General features: G+C 47.8%; 1 protein-coding gene across 6 annotated transcripts in view, besides 1 other annotated feature; it reads left to right on the forward strand.

Annotated features, from left to right (window-relative positions):
- Positions 1-19,587, forward strand: part of Disc1 (disrupted in schizophrenia 1) — a 216,377-nt gene that overhangs the window by 152,708 nt on the left and 44,082 nt on the right. For all 6 annotated transcript variants that reach the window (XR_003947282.1, XR_001778440.2, XM_011248388.3 and 3 more), the window contains one exon: positions 16,623-16,683. Coding sequence is in view for 4 of the 6 variants with exons in the window: in XM_011248388.3 (XP_011246690.1) it covers positions 16,623-16,683 (61 nt within the window). In the remaining 2 variants the exon portion in view is untranslated. The remainder of the gene's footprint in view (positions 1-16,622; positions 16,684-19,587) is intronic.
- Positions 15,569-18,377: an enhancer, noted in NCBI's record as "VISTA enhancer mm149". NCBI's record gives its function as "enhancer in: limb[4/9] | branchial arch[3/9] | nose[5/9]" and the evidence as "EXISTENCE:transgenic organism evidence [ECO:0001131][PMID:17130149]".

Genomic DNA, 19,587 nt, shown 5'->3' on the forward strand with positions numbered 1-19,587 from the left:
ACTTCTTGTTGCTTCTGTGGACTCAGGCTGATTGGCAGAGTGATGTCAGCTGAGACAGATACCTGTGCTACAACAAGACACGTGATATTTGGAGGGTATAACTAGGACTTGACAGTGACCGGGGCTGAGCTAGGCTTGCTTATAGAGCTAGCTGTGCAATGAATGCTGTACAGGGCTTGTGGGTCTCAAGTCCTCACTGATCTTCGCTTTGCTGAGAGAGGCAGAGCTGAGAACTTCTCCTGGTGTTCCTGTTGGCCCTGGTCCTCCCTGCTGACTCAAGCTGTGGCTGAGGCCTGGCTGTCTCTGCTAGGTCATGCCACCATTGCTGATCCCTGTTTGCCATCCCTTCTCTACCGAACTGGACTGCTGGCGTATCCGAGAAGTGTTTATGAGTGGATCGAGCTGCTGCTGCTGACCTGTGAGCTGAACTGCTGATTTCCTGACAACGCAGATGGGATTTGCTCCCAAGAGGCATTTCTAAACAGGTCCACTTCCCCTGTATTCTTTCTTTCCCACTATCTCTGGTTGGTGGTAGTCTAAAAGGGAGGTTAAAGGCACTTAAGAACCATCATTGAATATAAAGGTTTGAAAAAAATTAAAGATACAATACATGCCTGAGTGTCTGACATCACAGGCGATGCCTTCTAAGTCGGACAAAGAGAGATATGCTAAAGAGATTTCAAGACATCTAAATACAGTGTCTATATCACGTACCCAAGTCAATCCCTCACAGACATGTCCACAGGCCAGGACATGTTTCCAGCAGTTCCTCAGTTGAGACTCCTAAGAAAAGTCTCCTTAACTCCCGTCAGGTGAGCAAAGTTAAGCAGGACAGGGACTGAGGTCACTGGCCTGTGTGTTCTGAATCGAAACACCTGCAGCCAACATCAAACCCAAAGGAATTTCAATATTTATTTCTCATACTTAAACATAATGGGACCAGGCATGTGGCTCTGTCAGTCAGCAGAGTGCTTGCCAAGAGTACATGAAGCATGGGGTCCATCCCCAGCACCACATAAGCTGAATATTGTGGTATATGTGTGTAATCCCAGCCCCTGTGAAGAGGCAGGGGGATCAGGAGTTCAAGGGCATCCTCACCTACAAAGCAAATTCAAGACCAGTCTGAACTACATGAGACCTGTTTATAAAACAAAAGCAAAATTAATATATTGTCATAATCTCTTGGTGTGATCGCCCCTTTCAAATGTAGGACTCTGAGAGAGTTACAGAGTCTTTCCAGTTCTAGCTGTGGGATGAAAACTTGGCTTTACTCATCTCTCCTTGTTGGTCAAAGGCATTATCAGTTAGCTCTGAATTTATCTTGTGTCCCTGTGATAAGCAGGATTGGTACACTTATCTCTGGGCCCTTTGTTGGAAAGGGTATCAGCCAACAGACACTGCCCAGAAATGGCACTGTCAGGCAGGACTTGCACCTTAATTTACAATCTAACAGGCTCCATCTTCCATTAAGCTTGTATCTGCATTTTATTATATAGTCAAGCCAGTTATATATGGCTCATAGAGAAAATGCATTTTATGATCTTGTTAGAAGAAATGGTCTCACTGGGATCATTTTAAGCCAATAATTTCATACTTTCCTCCTCCACAATACCTGGGACATTAACTTATTAGCCACTCTGGTGTCAAGCCTAATGTGTTTTAAATACTTAGAACAAATTCCAGGCAACGCGGGGCTGGAGACCGGATTTTCTGCCGGCACTGAGTGCTTTCGGTCACCAGGGGAGAACCGGTTGTAGCAGGCTGTGAGGGAAGGCTTGGCTGGCTGCTTCTGGTGCCCAGGAAGCTTGGTGTCTCTAGCAGGAGGGTGATCATGCCTGCCGGCCTACGGACGTCCTGATGTCCTGCTGGGGCAATAGTGTTGAACTGTCCCCTTGGCTCACCCTGCAGCTGCTGGCTCTCTGAGAGGTGGGTCATCTGTGGGCCATAGGGGCTGTGGTTGTAGGCTACTAGGGCCTCCTTGGCGGTAGGAAAGGTTTTGTGATGGGAGGAGATCCTGCTTCCACAGGGTGAAGGAGTCACCAGGACAGAAGGACAGAAGTCTATTACAAATTTCTGAAACCGTGTTCACATGTGTGTGAATGTGGTTGTGAATCCTCTACAACCCTCCATGTGTTACTTCCATGTACTTGTGTGTGTGTGTGTGTGTGTGTGCCTACACATGTGCCTATGCATGCCACCTCTGCCAGTGCGTACACGTCTGTCTTTCTCTAATGTTTGTCACCTTATTTTGTTGAGATGTGTCTCCCTGAATCTGAAGTTTGCAGCTTTGCCTAGGCTTGCCAGCCAGCAGGCTCCTAGGACCCGCCTGTCTCCAGTGCTCACCGCTGGGGATGTATGTATGTGCACACATCCTGACTTTTCAATGTATGTTAAGGATGTGGGCTCAGAATCTCTTCCTTTCACAGAGAGCAAACACTCTTACTGACTGAGCCACCCTTCTTGATCCTCTTTTAATTGTGAAACCCAGGTGACCCTGTAACCTTGGAAATTTCCACCTGCACCCCAGTTCCTGGATAGTGATGTATTATTTATTAATAAATGCCAAGCCATAAACTAGGCTTGTGCCCCTACCAGCTTGGAACTCAATAATATGGATTCATTTATACTATTCTATGTCTACCACATGGCATGAACCCATATAATTGAGTTCCAAGCTTGTAGGGGCACAACCCTGAATATAGGTGTAACAATTCTGGGTGTAGGTGTGACAACCCTGAATGCAGGTATTACAACTCTGAATATAGGTATGACAATTCTGGATGTGGGTGTGACAACCCTGAATGCAGGTATTACAACCCTGAATATAGGTGTAACAATTCTGGATGTAGGTGTGACAACCCTGAATGTAGGTGTAACAACTCTGGATGTGGGTGTGACAACCCTGAATGTAGATGTGACAACTCTGGATGTGGGTGTGACAACTCTGGGTATAGGTGGCACTGTTTCGTGGGCTGAAGCAAACTCAGTATCAGTCCTCATCTCTCTGCTTTCTGATTGTGGACACAATGTGACCAGCTGCCTCAGACCCCTGCCACTGTGACTTCGCTGCCTGGAGCAATGAGTCAAAAGCAAACTACCTCATCAAGTAGCTTTGGCCAGATATTTCATCCAAGCAATGAGAAATGTTTAGCAGATACACCCATCTTTTGTAACAACAGATATACCATCTTTTAAAGTTCCCACTTCTTGGGATTCTGTATCCATCTCCCTTTTCTGTCCAGTGTGGTAGGTAGAATAACTACCCTAGAATGTCCATGGGCTAATCTTCAGGACCAGGGATGGTGTTCTGCTCAAAGGCTGGGAGACTCTGCATACGTGTGTGCATTGTGGTTTCTGAAAGGAGACACCTCCAGGACTCTCCAGGTGGAGGGCTTTCCCTGGCTCAGGAAAGATAAGGTAGAAGAAGTTTGGTGAAGTTGTAAGTGTGAGCCATGTTGGCTTTGGAGATGGAAGGAGGGAAGATACATCCTGAATGTGGGCAGCGCCGTCTCGTGCGATGGGGTCCTGGCTGAACGAAAAGGAAAGGTGTGGGAAGTCAGGTGGCTGCTGGTCCTGCTCCACTGACATGAGTCCCAGTCATCTGCTCCCAGCTCCATGAACTCTGCCATGCCTTCCTGTCATGATGGCTACCATCCTCTCAAGCCATAGGCCATGTTAAATCTTTCCTCTCAGACTTGCATTCTGTCATGTATTTGGTCAGAGCAACGCATCACAAGTGCAGATGCCTAAGTGTGCATTCAACTTGGCACACTTCAGTTCTTCTTTGGCCACCTTCTTCCTCTGTCAGCTGCTCATCACCAAGAGAGGGGCCAGCTGGTACCTTTGCTCGCTCTCTGTCTGTGTAATCTCACCTCCACCATTTCAGTGTGTGTATTACTACCTTATTTAAAAGGACAGCTCATGCCTACTGCACAAGGTCACGTTCTCTTAGCTTCTGCCATATAACGTGGTCACTAACCTCATTCACAAGTTACCTGTGTCCACTTCTGGATTATCAGCTCATGCCTATTTTGCTAGATGGATGTTGTCTATTTATCAGGTGATAACATCATAGATGACAAACATCAGAATTCACACCAGTTCTCATTTCTGTTGAAATGGTTGAGTGTGTGGACCAGTCCGGTCTAGCACCACAGTCTGCCAATTCTATTTCTCAACTAGCTTTGCATATGAAGCCACCTGCTCTGGAACAGTCTGGTCCCAGCGTGTGAGGGACCGACTCATGGTGCTGTGATATTGAACACAGACAGATGGATCCAGGATTGCAGAGTGTAGTTTGTTGGGTACTCACAGATCTCAAAGATGGCACAAGACCAGCAGGTCCTGGGGCTTTGTTGGAAGGACTTTTGTGGCTTCACCCAGGATGGAGTGTACCTACCTTGCTCAGAGCTTTCCTGCCCCCAGGGTGGGTTGCAAAGCTCTGAGTATCTCTCCCAGGGTTTCATGTTCAACCACGTGAGGAAAAGTGACTGGTGTCACTCGGCAGTGACAGGGGTAACTCAGGTGGAGGCTACTACTCAAGATGGCTGCATTCATGTCGTTGAACCAGACAAGTACCTTCTGCATCCCAGACTCCTGCAGCCTCACCTGTAACGCTCGGTAGATCTAATCCTGTCCAGCCACAATGCACCTCATTGGGCCAGGAGCAGCCAGACTACCCTCCTGCAGTAAAGACTTGAGTGGCTTTGCTGTACGGGGGACTTAACACAGATGTGGCCTCCGCCTACCTCACCCTCATTTCTTGCTGTCCCTCCATCCTTACTTTCAGGGATTATCCCGGGTGTTCCCATGCCCACATCCCCCACCTCTTGCATGTGAGCTCTTGGCTGCTTGAGTAGAATCCAATTCTACTAAATTATTATAGGCCATGCCCCTCCTCCTCCTTGTGTGGGATTCAGTGCAGTGCACCCCTTTCACCTGTCCTTAACTTCCAAGGAAACAATTTTCCTAGGTCCCCACCTGCTTTCCCATCCCATCCTCTCTCCCTCCCCATCTCCTCCATGTGGTAAAGCCCCTGTGTGGTACCCATGCATTCCCTCATCAGTTCACAAGGTCCTGAGGGCCACGGAACTTACAGTACAGGAACAACAGGGGCACCAGGCGGCCACCTGGCACCTAGCAGGGGCTCACTAGACACCTGCTGAGTGAGTGAATTGGTTTCCGTGGCTCTGTGAGTTGAGGCCAGGCTGTTGGGCTAGCGGGCAAGACTTCTGCCAGTATCGATTTGCAGGCAGGACTCTACGTGTAAATGCGCTTCGCTGTTCTGCCTTAGGACCCAATTTCTGAAAATTAGATTTTAAATGTCGTATCTTCACTCACTCACTCCATGTGCTTCCAGACAACCAGCGCATAATGCAAAATGAAAGGCGTGGAAAATGGACCCATTTAGTATACTCCATTTGAAATCTGTTAGGCTATTTTTAAATTCTCATGAACCTTGTGCTCCTGAGGTTGGGCAGAAGAGGAAAAGAAGGATGGGAGGAGGGAGAGGAGGAGGTGGGAGGAGGGAGAGGAGGAGGGAGGGGAGGAGGAGGAAGAGAGGGGAGGAAGGAGGGGAGAATGGAGAGTAGGAGGGAAGGAAGGCGGGGGCTGGCTGTAGCTAGTGGGATACTGCAGATTGTTGCGTGCTGTTCAGTTTCCATTTTAAAAGAATCCCAAATGTGATTTCTGAATTGAGTGACTGAAATGAAATTCTGCCTGAATTGCTGCTCCCCTCCCCTCTTGCTGTGGGGACCACGGGCTGCTTGTGTGCAATGCCTCCATCTTGCCTCCCAACTGATCTGCTCCTCTGGCTCTGCCACAGGTGGGAAACAGGCTCAGACCAGAGAGGTGCACAGAGCTTGACTCACTTGGGGTGTGATCTTTTTAAGGTGTATGTGGAATATTTTATCAGTTTAGTCTCTCTCTCTCTCTCTCTTTCTGTGTGTCTGTGTGTGTATGTGTGCGTGTATATCTGGGTGATGTATGTCTTTGTGTGAGTATATACATATATATATGTGTGTGTGTGGTGTGTGTGTGCTAGAGTGCATGTGTGTATCTGGGGGACGTATGCATGTCTTTGTGTGAGTACACATGTGTCTGAATGTGTGAGTGTGTGTATATGTATGTGCGTGTATGCACATTTGTGTGTTTATTTGTGTACCTGGGTGATATATGGCTTTCTGTGAGTGTGTGTATATATATATGTATGTGTGTATGTGTGTATGTGCATGTGAGTGTGTGTCTATGCTTGCATATCTGGGTGATATATGTTTGTCTTTGTGTGAGTATATATGTTTCTGCATGTGTGTGTCTGCATGTGTGTGTATGTTTGTGTGTGTGCCTATGTGTGTATGTTGACATCAGATATCTTCTTCAATCATTCCTCACCATTTTTCTTTTTGTGAGACAGCATCCCTCATGGAACCTAGATCTTACCAGCTAGGCCAGGCTGGATGTCCAGTGCGCCCAGGAACCTGCATGTTCCCATGCTTGCACGACAGACACATTACTCATTGGGGTCAGTGTCATGGCCCCCAGCCTTTGTGTTTTGCTATAACGTGTAAATTAAACTCATAGGTGTTGTAACTGTCCTTTTGGAGGTTTTCTTATTCACATTCCTGAACATCATAGGGTGAGAGACTGTGAGCCCGCTGTCCATGTGACCTGGAGCAGGTGGCATCCGGTGGCTGGGGGTGGGGGCGGGAGGGGGGGGACAGTTTTCTCTTAGGATCTGGGTGCTTGTTTTTTTCTCAGCTTCTCCTTGGCTGGAGGAATCTCTTCTCTATGGAGGGGGCTCGGGCTGATTCCTTTAGTCTTTCCGCAACCTGGCAGAGGTGGGGAAGGGCTGTGCACCTTACACATAGAGTAGACTCATTCTGATTTCTGAGTATCCGTAAAGCAGCAATGTGATGGCCACTCCGTTGCTGTGAGTACCTGTGTGTGGATGAAGAAGAGCGGTCCACTTGATTCTCGGTTTTGGAGGCTGGGAGTTCAAGATTGAGTAGCCCACTTCAGCCACTAGTGAGAACTTGGTGGCCCATGGCTTCCCAATGACAAGAGTCCCTGGGAAAGAGTTGCATTTGGAGACCAGAAGGATGCCAGAGAGGGGCTGAGGGACCAGGTTGCTATTTATAACACATCTTTCTTGGAAGAACAAACTCTGGGAAGTCACACTCACTCTCAGAGATAGAAATACTCCCGTCCAAGGGCAGCAATGTCAACACCCCAGACCATGGGCATAGCTTTTGGCACACACATTCCAGGCAGGAGGACAATGGCTTGCACTGTGCTGTCTTATCTGATGGCATGATTCTCTTCTCCTGTCATACCTTGCCCCGTGCTCCCCTTCTGCCTAATTTTGGGTATACAGTTGACCCCCTCCCCCATCCGTGGTTTCTGCATCCATTGATTCAAACAACTTTAGGTGAAAGAGAATTCTTTTTTTAAAAAAAAAGGAATTAATTAATTTTTTTCACTCCATATTTTATTCCCTCCCCACTCCCCCATTCACCCTCTGACTGTTCCACATCCCATACCTCCTCCCTACCCCTGTCTCCACGTGGATGTCCCCACCCTCTACTCTACATGACCTCTAACCTCCCTGGAGCCTCCAGTCTCTTGAGGGATAGGTGCATCATCTCTGAATGAACACAGACCCGGCAGTCCTCTGCCGTATATGTGTTGGGGGCCTCATATCAGCTGGTGTATGTGCCTGTTTGGTGGTTCAGTGTTTGAGAGACCTCAGGGTTCCAGACTGAGACTGCTGGTCCTCCTACAGAGTAGCTCTTCTCCTCAGCTTCTTTCAGCCTCCCCTAATTCAACAACAGGGGACAGCTGCTTCTGTCCATTGGTTGGGTGCAAACATCTGCCTCTGACCGTTTAGGGTGAGCATATCCAGGTCTTTCCCTTTGTTCTTATTCCTTATACAACACGGCAAAACTGTGATCTCCACGGCACGAGCACTGTGTTGGGGATGAAGTCAAGCAGAGATGGTTTAAATCGGAGGGAAGATGTGTGTTAGGTGCTAGGTGTAGAAATGTCTCCACTTCACTTGAGTCTCCACCATCCCTGAGGAGTCATGAAGGTGTCCTGCTGCAGATACCAAAGGGTAGATGCAGTCTAAGCTGAGATACCTGAACGCTCTTGCCTTGTCCCCTCTGGGCCTTGTTTTCCCAGGACCAGTGTCAGTCTGTCTGTCTGAGCTCCTTTGTCTTTCATCCATTGCAGACGGTTTTATAGCCCAGAGTCTGTGCTGGTGTCTGTTTCCTTGGCTGATTCAGTTCTCTTTGACTACATCCTCTTATGATTCCCTGTGGAAACATCGTGTCTGGTTTGTGTTTAGTGAGGTTGCAGTTCTTAGTAGCAGAGGTACACAGTGCTGGGCTATAGTTTGATACCAGTGAGAATGGTGTGCTAGCCTGTGGGTGGCATTTAGCACACCACTGGAGGATACAGAATTGGATGCTTGTATTTCCTCAGGCCCCAGGACTATGCTCAGGGCTGGGGCTTCAATAGAATTCATGTTCCTATTGTGGGAATGCTCTGAGTAACTGCCTTAATTTTTTTTTTTTATTGTTGTAAAGAGACACCATGACCAAGGCAACTCTTATAAAGGACAACATTTCATTAGGGCTGGCTTACACTTCAGAGGTTCAGTCCATTATCATGGTGGGAAGCATGGCAGCATCCAGGTAGACATGATACTGGAAGAGCTGAGAGTTCTATCTCTGACTGCAGGCAGCAGAAGGAGACTGTGTGCCACACTGGATGAAGCTTGAGCATTTATAAGACCTTAGAGCCCACCTCCACAGTGACACATTTCCTCCCACAAGGCAACACCTATTCCAACAAGGCCACATCTTCTAATAGTGTCACTCCCTATGGGCCAAGCAGTCAAACACAGGAGTATATGGAGGCCATACCTATTCAAGCCACCACAGTAACCTGGATGGTTTGAAGATGTTGAAAGCATTGTAGGAGCCACAGGGCTAGAAAGCAAGGATCAGAGAGGGTATAGATGGATAGAATCAGGAGGCATTTGAGGAGGATGCCTGGGTAGTGAGGATGCGGGAGCCAAGTCAATGGTCCTGTGTTGACTCCAGAGGTAACAAGGAGGCATGGTGGGATAACAGAAGATAGTGGCCCTGCATGATGGGGACAATGGAAGATGGTGGCCCTCCATGGTGGGGGACAATGGAAGATAGTGGTCCAGAATGGGAGAGGGACAATGGGAGATGGTGGCCCAGCATGGTGGGGGACAACAGAAGGATGGTGACCCAGCATGGAGGAGACAATGGGAGATGGTGGCCCAGCATGGGGGGACAACAGAAGATGGTGACCCAGCATAGAGGGGACAATGGACAATGGTGGCCTAGCATGGTGGGGACAATAGAAGATGGTGGCACAGTATAGGGGGTGGGGACAGAAGATGGTGCCCCAGCATTGGGAGGACAAAGGAATATGGTGACCCAGCATGGAGGGGAGACAACAGAAGATGGTGGCCTTGCCCCAGTAGCTATCCAGACCCTTCTCCCTCCTCCTCTGCCCACCTCCGAGAGTCAGCTACATTCCCATGCTGTCTTTGAGCAGATTCCCATTGCCAGCTGTCCCCACCCAAGCTTTTACTGCTAGCTTTGGAGACTAGCATTCTCCGTGTTTGTTTCTGCCATGCTGGAACACTCCAGAAGGAAAGCTCTATGGGCTCAGGCCCAGGGCAAGTGTGGTCCTGTGTCAGGTGTGCTGCCACGTGGCAGGGTGGAGTAGGGAAGATCAGCAGCCCCATTCCAGGGAAAGGAGCAGCATGTTATGTGGAGATATGTAGGGTAGGTCGAGACCACAGCTGGAGTAGGCTCTTGACATTAGAATAGCTGGCAGTGTTCAGAAGCTCCAAGTTGCTAAGGCCTGCTGGTGTTAGAAGCCTCAGGCTGGGCTGCTCACTCATAGAGACCGTGGAGAGGTGCTTCCCACCGCTGATGCACAGGGCATGAGGGGTCAGATTCCTTACGTTGCTGTACTTCGTCCATGTGTGTCCACATCCGTGTGTGTCCGTGTATGTATGTGTGCGTGTGCATGTAGATGCTTGTGTGTCTGTACACATGTAAAGGCCAGATGGTAACTTCAGGTGTCCCTTCTCAGGAGCTGTCTACTTTATGATCTGAGACAGGGTCTCCCCTTGGCCTGAAGTTCATGGATCATGCCAGTCTGGCTGACCAGCAGGTTCCAGGATTCACCTGTCTCTGTACCACCAGGGCTGGGGTTACAAGTGTGTACCACCATTCACAGCCTTTTAACATGAATGCTGGGGAGGGAGCTCAGGTCTCATACTTGTGCAGTAAGCACATGACTAATAGAGTCATCTCCTAGCCCAGTGACCCTGTGTTCTTACTAGTATTGCAGGACCCCTGACTTGGGACGGAGGAGCACAGACCACAGTGACTGTGGTACTCCTGCTAGGAGGATAGCAGGATTTCCTGCTGTGAGTTAGAATTCTTCACTGTTGTGCTTCTTGGCAGCTGGGCAGTGACCCCCATGCACGTGGCAAAGGCTGGGCTTTGGTAGATCACTGAGCCGGTAGAATTCCTTCATTCTCCCTTCCTCCGAACGGCTCCCCTGGGCCTTAAATCCCTATCCTCAAAGGGATTTAGAGCAGCACTGTGAGAGTCCAACTCAGTGGTGATGTGCAGGAATTGTCCCGCCAGCGCCCAGGGTGGGCTTGCTTTCCCTAGCCTAAGAGGATCAAACGCGGATTTGTTTTTCCACAGCAAATATTTTAAGATGGTTTTCCATTTCAAAAGAAAGGTGCAGATTGCATGCCTTGATCTGTCTGGCAAAAGGGAGTAAAGAGAATGATATCTGTGTGTGCACACCCCTGCACGCTCACACGGCGCACACGAGCATGCGTGTACACATGCCAGCATATGGGCGCATTATATGAGTGCAAGCATGCTTGCAAACTTACAAGCATCCAAGCACATATGTGTACACGAAGCACACACGTCCGTGTATAAGCACGTGAGCATGTATGCATGTGGTCCTGCCTGCACATGCATAGGCATGTACACATGCATACATCCACGAACTTGTTGACATAAGAAAGGGAACCAGAGAGTGTATTTTCTCACACATATGTTGCTAGGTAAGGGAAATAAATCAACATTGTAAGCAACTTTTGAAATACCGAAAATTAATCTCTAGGTCACAACTTCTCTGCATTTAAACGTGCTGGGAAGCAGAAAAGCAGCCCCTGGAACTTGCTGCTGTCAGCAGGGATGGAGGACGGGCCAGCCGGTCTTTCCATCAAGGGAACATTTGGCGAGGATGTGCGTCGGGCTGGAAGTGAGACTGCTTATTGCTGAGAGCGTTAGCGTTTCTGACCTGCTCCACACTCTGTGAGCAGTTGGCTTTGGTTTTGTCCTTGACTCCTGCTGACATCAGGCTGTGTGCTCGAAGGACGTCAGGAAACTTGGAGGAAACTTGGGTGGATCTGGGAAAGTGGGGATCACCAGGACATGTGATACCCAATTAGCTGGTGACACACTTGGCAGGTGGAGCCCGGGCTTTACCCCTGCACAGCTAAAGCTCACAGCAGCTCCCTGACCTCCAGAGTCTCCTTTCCTTCCTGCTCTCCCCTTCCTCCTCAGCTGTGAGCATCAGAAGGTCGGTATTGTCTTCAGGTACACACTGGGCTCAGGGACGGTCTGGCACATGGGAGCTCAGCCTCCTGCCATCCCACAGGGTAGATTGGAAGCTGGGTGTGAGTATTGGCTGCTCTTTCTGAACAGGAAGGTTTCCGAGTAACGCTGGCCCGCTCTGCTCCGAGGATGGTTTCGTCCAATGGTCTTTGATGCCACTTATAGGCTTATGGTGTGAGGTCCTACATGGTGTCCTCACCTGGCTCAGAAAAACACGCAAGAGTGAATCCAGGCTTACATCCATTTCTATGTATGGCTGTGATGGCCGTGATGGGGACATGGAGCCTGTCCTACCAGGTAGACTGTGTCCCCTATGACCCCATCCTACTCTTGTGTGTGATCATGTGCTCCACCAAATAATCACAATGCAGGCTGGGGTGGGGGTGACTTGGAGATTAGAGGGAAGGTGAAGTGAAATGACAATGCCCAGAATTCATAGATGAAAATCTTACACTGTTTTTGTCATGGCTGTTCTAAACTACCCACGCCCACTCAGGCACCAGAAAAATCCTCCAAGACTTCTCTCTTCTCAGGTCCCTTCCTCCAAGTCTCTTTTACCTTGCCTCTGAGGTAAGCCTTAGGCTTCACCTCCCTGCCTGAGGAGCCCAGGAGGTCTGCTGCCTGGAGTGGCTCCCTCACTTTTGCTTCTAGGTCACCCTGTGATGGTGGCTCCCATAACTGGCTTGCTTTGCTTTCTTTTTCTTTTGGGACACCATTTTTTACTCTGTGAACATTCCATACATTTTTACAATATGTAAATATTACAATATGTGCACGGATGTATATATGACTCAGAGCCATCCACCTGTTTCCATTCAGCTCTCTAGGGTGCCCTGATTCTCAATTTCATCCAGTTTCATATCTTCTTATTTTATTAATAACTCCCTGAGTCTAGCTAGCACCACCCATCTGTAGATGAATATATGGCCTTCTACTGGAGCATAAGCAACCTACCAGTGACCACATCCTCAAAGTGGGGGGGGGGGTGTGTGACTCTCCTTACCCTCCTCCCTCAATATCAGTCAACTTGCCACAGCTCCTCCAATTTGGCAGGGCCTCCAAGGCCTCCCCTTCCTACAGGAATTTTGTCTGGCTTGGTCTTGTGTGTGTCTCAGGTAGGTAACAGTAGCTATTCCGAGTTGATGTGTTACAACAGCCAGCCATATCCAGAAATCAGTACCTCACAGGTCCCTTCCCCATCTTACCTTCTTTCTACCTTCTCTTCTGTGGAGTTGATGACCTATCCACAGCTGATCACTCAGAGTTATCTCGACTCTGCACTTGGGCCAGTTCTGAGCAGCCTGGCTTTCTTGAGCCCAGCGTTTTATGGTATCCATGGCACCAACATAGGATCTGATATGGCAGCAGTGTTAGCTGGAACTCCAAAGAGAAGCCCTTTCTGTTAGCACATCTTCATTCTCTGGGACCCACAGCCAACCGTTGTCCTTTCTGCAAATCCCTTCACTGGAGGAACAGACTGGGGAGCCTGAGGGTAGCAGCCCACAATCTGAACAATGCCTTGCAATGTTCAGTGACTGCTTGGTGATGCTTCTGGCTCTAGAGACTCTCTATAAGGACTATCTAGCAACCCGGGAGGGTGATAAGCTTCCAGCTTCAGGCTTCTCTCTGAAGAGCCCTATCTAGCCAGAACCACCATATACCATTGCAGTATTGATTGTGTAGGCTGTGTGACTACAGGCAGGACACACAGCCTGGAAAAATGAACCGAGATGTGTATGAACGTTAAAACATAGAGGCTTGAAGATGGTCCATGGTGGCGCTGACCTCCTGCCTTTGAGTGTGATATTAGAGGCATGTAGAAAGGCTTTGTAGAAAGGATTCTCCCAGCTCTCAAGGCCCCGTGCAGTCATGTTCTGTTTCATGTGCCAAGGATCATCTTCAGGATCATCTCCCTCAACTTCTGCCATCCCCGGGGCTTTTGAGTTGCTGGGGTCTCACTGCATTTTTACACAGGGTTTAATTTTCCAAACAAACTTGGAGGGTGGTGAGTGCCTTGGATATCTGAAATTTGTTAGGATTCCAGTTTTTCTTTGTTTTTTTCTCACCTTTCTTCTGAATTTTTTTTCCCAAATGGAAATTAATTTTTGGCTAAGTTGGTGCTCAAGTGTTGATCTTTGTAATTTGATAACTTACTTTTGCAAAAATAGGCCAAGCATTACTTCTGTTATTGTATGTGTGTGTTTGCATCCAAAGAAAAGGTCTTTCAGCTTCTAAAAATGTACTCACATGTACACAGCACACGCATATATACACAGGGAAACGTTCACATAAAATAAAAACAAGTATTTTGTAGAAAATGTAATAATAGCTGGCTATAGTGGTACATGTCTTTAATCCCAGCACTCAGGAGGCAGAGGCAGGAGGATCTCTAGGAGTTTGAGGCCACCCTGGTTATAGTGCAAGTTCCAGGCCATCCAGGCTTCTACATAGTGAGATCTGTAAAGAAAAATGTAGCTAGGTAGTGGCACATACCTTTGATACCAGCACTCAGGAAGCAGAGGCAGGCAGATCTCTGAGTTTGAGACAGTGAGTTCAGGACAGCCAGAGCTACACAGGAACCCTGTCTTAAAAAAAAAAAAAAAAAGAAAGAAAGAAAGAAAGGAAGGAAGAAAAGAGAAGAAAAGAAAAGAAAGAAAGAAATTGTTTTAAAGAAAGAGAGAAAAGATAAAAAGCAAATGTACCAGCATGTTAGCCTGGCCCCTCTGGGTTCCTTGATGCTTGATCCTTTTTATACTTAAGTAGCACCAAGTACAGGGATCTGGGGAGATGGCTCAGTAGGTAAATTACCCACTGAGAACATAGGAAGACCAGAGTTCAACACCAGCACCCATTTAAAAGCTGGGTGGCATGGTGGCACATGCTTGCCATCTCAGCACTGGAAAGTCAGGATCCCCGAGGCTCACTGGAAAACAGACCAGTCAAATCAGTAAACTCTGGGCTCATGGAAGGACCCAGTCTCAAAAAGTAAGATGGAGAGTGACACATGATGGCTACCTCTGGCTTCTTCACACATGCATGCACATGCATGTACATGCATGCATGCACACACACATACACACATGCACACACATATGCACACATGCACACGCACATACATACATGCACACATGCACATACATATACACACAGACACACTCACATATATGCGTGCTCATGCACACATACATATATACACACATACATGCACACACAAGCACATGAACGCACACATGTACACACAAATAATACTATATACAGTGCCTTTCATGAAATGAGCTCTAAGTTAAACACCTTTAGCACCGACCTATGCTTGTGGCATGCATTCTGCTAAATATTTTCACAAATTTACCATATTCAATCATCAATTAGCTTCCACTTAATTTGGAGTCATTAAACTAATTATTTGAATTCCGTTCTAGTAGTAGCATAATCTGAATATTGGATTCAGTTGGCAAGTGGGGACTACTGCTTCATGCCTCTCCCCCTGTAAGAGCCTGAAGGCCCATGGCTGTTCCCTTTGGCGTCTCCTGAGCACCTTTCCTTGTTCTGGGGATCATCAGTCCCTCAGAGGTACCTCTCTCTCTCTGGCAGACTCAGGATGTAAGAGTAAGGAAGTGAGAAGAGAAGATGGCCCTTGTTCTCAGTCAGCGTGTTGGTGATTGTGTTATCTTGCAAGTTAGATGTCTAAACTCTATGTTCACACTCTGGCCTGATTTGAGGGCTGTGAACTGACTCTGTACATATTGCAAGGTGCTCTTAGATTGCCTGGTTCAGTGTGGTGGGGTTCGGTATGGTGGTGGCAGGTGCTCGGGGTCAGGAAACTCTTATCCCAACAGCGATCTGCCCCAGTGTCAGCCTCCAGGCAAGCTGGAAAGCACAGGAAGCAGTTTGACCATCCCAGGGAAAGTCATCAGGCTATGAGGCCACAGAAGCTAGGTATCAGGGAAAGGAGGTTTTTTCATGTTTTTATATAATAGCTTCATTAATCCTTTTGAAAATTTCTTACAGTGTATTTTGATCATATCCATTCTTGTTTTGCCCAGAGCCACCTCCCAGACAATTTTATTTTGACTCATGGTTTCAGAGAGAAAATTCCATCATGATGGGCCAGGCATGGCTATTGTAGACACAGAGGTGGCTGTGTCTACAGTCATCCTGATCCTCATGGGGCAGGGATGGGGGTGAGACAGTGTGTGTGTGGGGGGGGGAGGTGGGTACTGCAGGGGTATGGCTGTGTCCATAATCATCTTGGTCTGGCTGAAGCAAAAGCAGATAGTAACTTCAAGGTGCATCCTTGGCAACATACTTGCCTTTGTGAACACCACGCTGTAGCAACATACTTCCCTTTGAGGGCACTCTGTAGCAGTGTGAGCTAGGGGTCAGATCCTCACATCTTGGTGGAACAGGAAGAAGACAGCATGGGGTGGAGCCAGAAGCAGATACCACCGGCAGAGTTGGCCCCAGGGACCCACTTCTGATAGCTGGAGACTAAGCATTCAGACAGTGTCCCTCTGGAGGACATTTCATATTTAAAGCTTAACATCGAGTCTAGCGTTTAGTATCTAATTTGTTTAACAAAGTATTAGTTTGAAAGCCCAGATTGTTTATAAATGTGAGTACATACCAGTTTTCATTAACAGAGGCTATCTGTTTTGGAAGAGAGGTGTTGTCATGACAGTATCAAGCCAGGGTGGCCCAATGTCATTACCTGTGCCTGCTTCCAGCTGCAGAGACAATTGGAGCCTCTGCATCTTTCTAGCACAGGGCTCTAGGCAGCCACTTGGATGGGTTTTCGGGTCTTCCAAACACAACATGCTGTTATTATTAGACCCTTGACCAACGATCCTTTGTTTTCAGCTTTTAAATGAGCATTTGTGGTTGTCTCTCAGTTTGGGCTACAGCTGTGCTCACGTTGGGTTTTTCTTGCAGAAACACGCATGAAGGCAAACACTGTGAAGTGCATGGAAGTGTTGGAAGGTCAGCTGAGCAGGTAAGTTGTGTGTGTGTGTGGGGGGGGAGTTCCTGCCCTATAGACTCTGGGTATATCTGCTTGCTTTATTAGAATTCAGTGAAGGCAAGGGAAGGAGCCAGTCAATCTTTATAATACATTAACAAAGAAAGCAGGAAAACACCCAGCATCCCCAGGGGAAGGAGCAGGTGCTGTTCCAACATCTCCTAGCCCAGGCTCCCCTTTGACAAAGCAAATAGATTAGAATGTTTAAAAGCATCTTGGCGAGAACACAGGGCAGTTCTCACATCTCAGAATAAGAAAAGCCTCTTTGGGATACCGAGCTAAGAATTCATGCTGCGGTCTGCTTTTGCTTTCTACGCGCAGGCAACCGCAGCCGCTGAAGGGGTCTTAAGGACTGTGAACTGGTTTACACACAGAGCAATGCAGGAATTTGCATTGTCGGTTCTGTTTTGAATCCCGAATCAAAACCAGCATGAAAATTCCTGCTTGCTTTTTCTCTTTTCTTTTCTTTTTTTTTTTTTTTTTTTTTAAACCCAATTAGGAATTCAGATCGTAGAAGCATTAGGGACTCCGCAGCACGTCAAGCTGTTTCTGGTTTGCTGGGATGTCTACTTCTGGAAACAAACCCCAGCCAGCGGGATCTGGTCCTAATTAAGGGAACAAGTTCCACAATGTAGTCTGTGCCTTTCTTCCCTGGCAGCCAGTTTGGTTTTATGGAAACATCTTGCTACTATTTTGGAAATTGCTAAGTGGCTCTGGAATAGATTTGCCTTAAACCTTTGTCTGCCAGGACAGTGCCAAGGCCTCTCCCTTCAGGATGATGGGGTGTGGGATTAGCCTCAGGTTGAAAGCCAAGTCCTTCCACCCACCAACTGACCTTGCTGCCCCTAGACTTGGGGAAAGCCCTGTCAGAGCTGGCCATCATGGACTGAGTGTCAGGAGTATATGCAGGAAGCTAGGGGCTTGGGTCTGAGGCTGGCTTTCCTGCCATGTACTGGTGAGAGCGTTCTGATACGCCTCTCTCCATCTTATTCCTGATACCTTTTTTTTTTCAGACATGCAGGCCCCCTGAGGTGTGACTTAGAGTCACCTTAGACTCTTGGACAGACCTCTGAGGGCCCATGCTAAGGCATCCCTTCCCCCTGAGCCTTCTGACAGATATAGTATGGAGTAGAGTTTATTTAGGGTGTGGGGAGGGGAGTTGAAGGAGTAGAGACAGAGAAAGGCAGAGAGGGAGAGAGGATCATCTTAGGACTCCTGGAGCATAACTACTGACAGACAGACAGACACTTCCCCAACTGCAGTCCTGCCAATGACATATAACCCTCAGGAAGAATTGGCCATCTTTCCCCCTGTATTTTTATTTTCTCTTCCTTTATATGGGTTGATTCTTTTATATTGAGATATAGATATAGAGATGGATATGGATATATAGATATATAGGTATATAGGTATATAGATATGTAGACATATAGATATAATGTTCAGACCCATTTGCCTTGGCATCCTGTCTTTGTGACTCACAGTAGAATATTAAAGACCACAAGAAAGCCACTCCAAGGAGCCCGCCCACTCACCATCCCCTTCAGGCTGTTACAGAGGTAATAGCAAACATGAATGTGTTGATTTAACTCTTTCCCCTCAGGCCTGAATTTGGCTTTAATTTCCATCTTCTCAGTTGTCACATATTCTCTGTTAGCCTTCTGAGCGAGTCAAAGGAAGTATTAGAGAATTCTTACTTTTTGCCTGCAGTTTCTTTGAGAGTCTCTTTCTGCAGCCTAAGTGTGCCTTGAATTCAGGCCCTCTCACTTCAGGCCTCCAAGGCTGAGATTACAGGTGTCCACCACAACTTTTCTCAGCTCAGAGGTTTTTACTATGGTGCAAGAAAGACATCTCTGTTGGTAAAGTGCTGGCTTTGGACCCCCAAGGACCTGCATTTGATCCCTAGACTACAGGTTGAATAAGTGAGCCCACCGTGATGGTGTGCACTTATGCCTTTGTACTAGGCAAGCAGAGATAGGTGAATTCTGGGGGTCACTGGCAGGCAAGACTAGTGGAATCCCTGGGGGTCACTGGCCAGCCAGCCTAGACTAGTCAGTTCCCAGCCAGTGAGCCATACACACCAAACTCAAAAGAAAACAAAACCAAACCCAAAACAAACAAAACCAGAAGATGATGGTACCCTGTGACTGACACAGAAGTCTCCCACTCTCCCACTCTCTCCCTCCCTCTCCCCATCCCTCTCCCCTCTCTGTATCCCTCTTCCCTCTCCCCATCCTCACTCCTCCCAGCCCCTCTCTCCCTCCATCTCCCCCACTCTTCTTCTCTATCCCTAACCCCTTTGTAGGTGAAGTATATGTATTACAACAATCTTATATCTTATGCCTGTAACCACCATGGAGGAGGAGAAAATCCTTATGTCCAATGAAAAGCCAGCACCTCGGGCTGACAGGGGCCAGGCCTCACCTGCCTGCAACCAAGATGTGTACACTGGTTTTATATATACCCATGGAGCCCATTGTGTCCATGGTTGGAGAGGAACATCCTTTATCTTTCTAGATGCTCTCAGCTCTCTGTGGGCTCTGTTCTCCTGGACTTGAATCTGAAGCAGTTGCATCAATGCAGTTTAGTGGCTGCTGGTTTATTTTTGTGTCCTTGAGCTCTACTTCAGTTCTCAAGTGTTTGCTTGATGGTGAGTCAGACATTCACAATCAAAGCAGAAAAGACACTGGCGGGCGGGCAGGCTTTGTCTCTGCATGTGAGGGTGCTCGGAGACCCCTGTGTGTGATTCTGACCCACGGTGGGAAAGAGCACTCGGGAACTCAGGTGTCTTATCTCCAATTTATTTTGAATTAAGAGTGTGATAACCTTTTTCTAAAGGAGATCTGGTTCTTAAAAAACAACAACAACAAACCGTAATGT

Source organism: Mus musculus, chromosome 8 (genome assembly GCF_000001635.26).
Source record: "Mus musculus strain C57BL/6J chromosome 8, GRCm38.p6 C57BL/6J".
In the NCBI taxonomy this organism is placed as follows: Eukaryota; Metazoa; Chordata; class Mammalia; order Rodentia; family Muridae; genus Mus; species Mus musculus.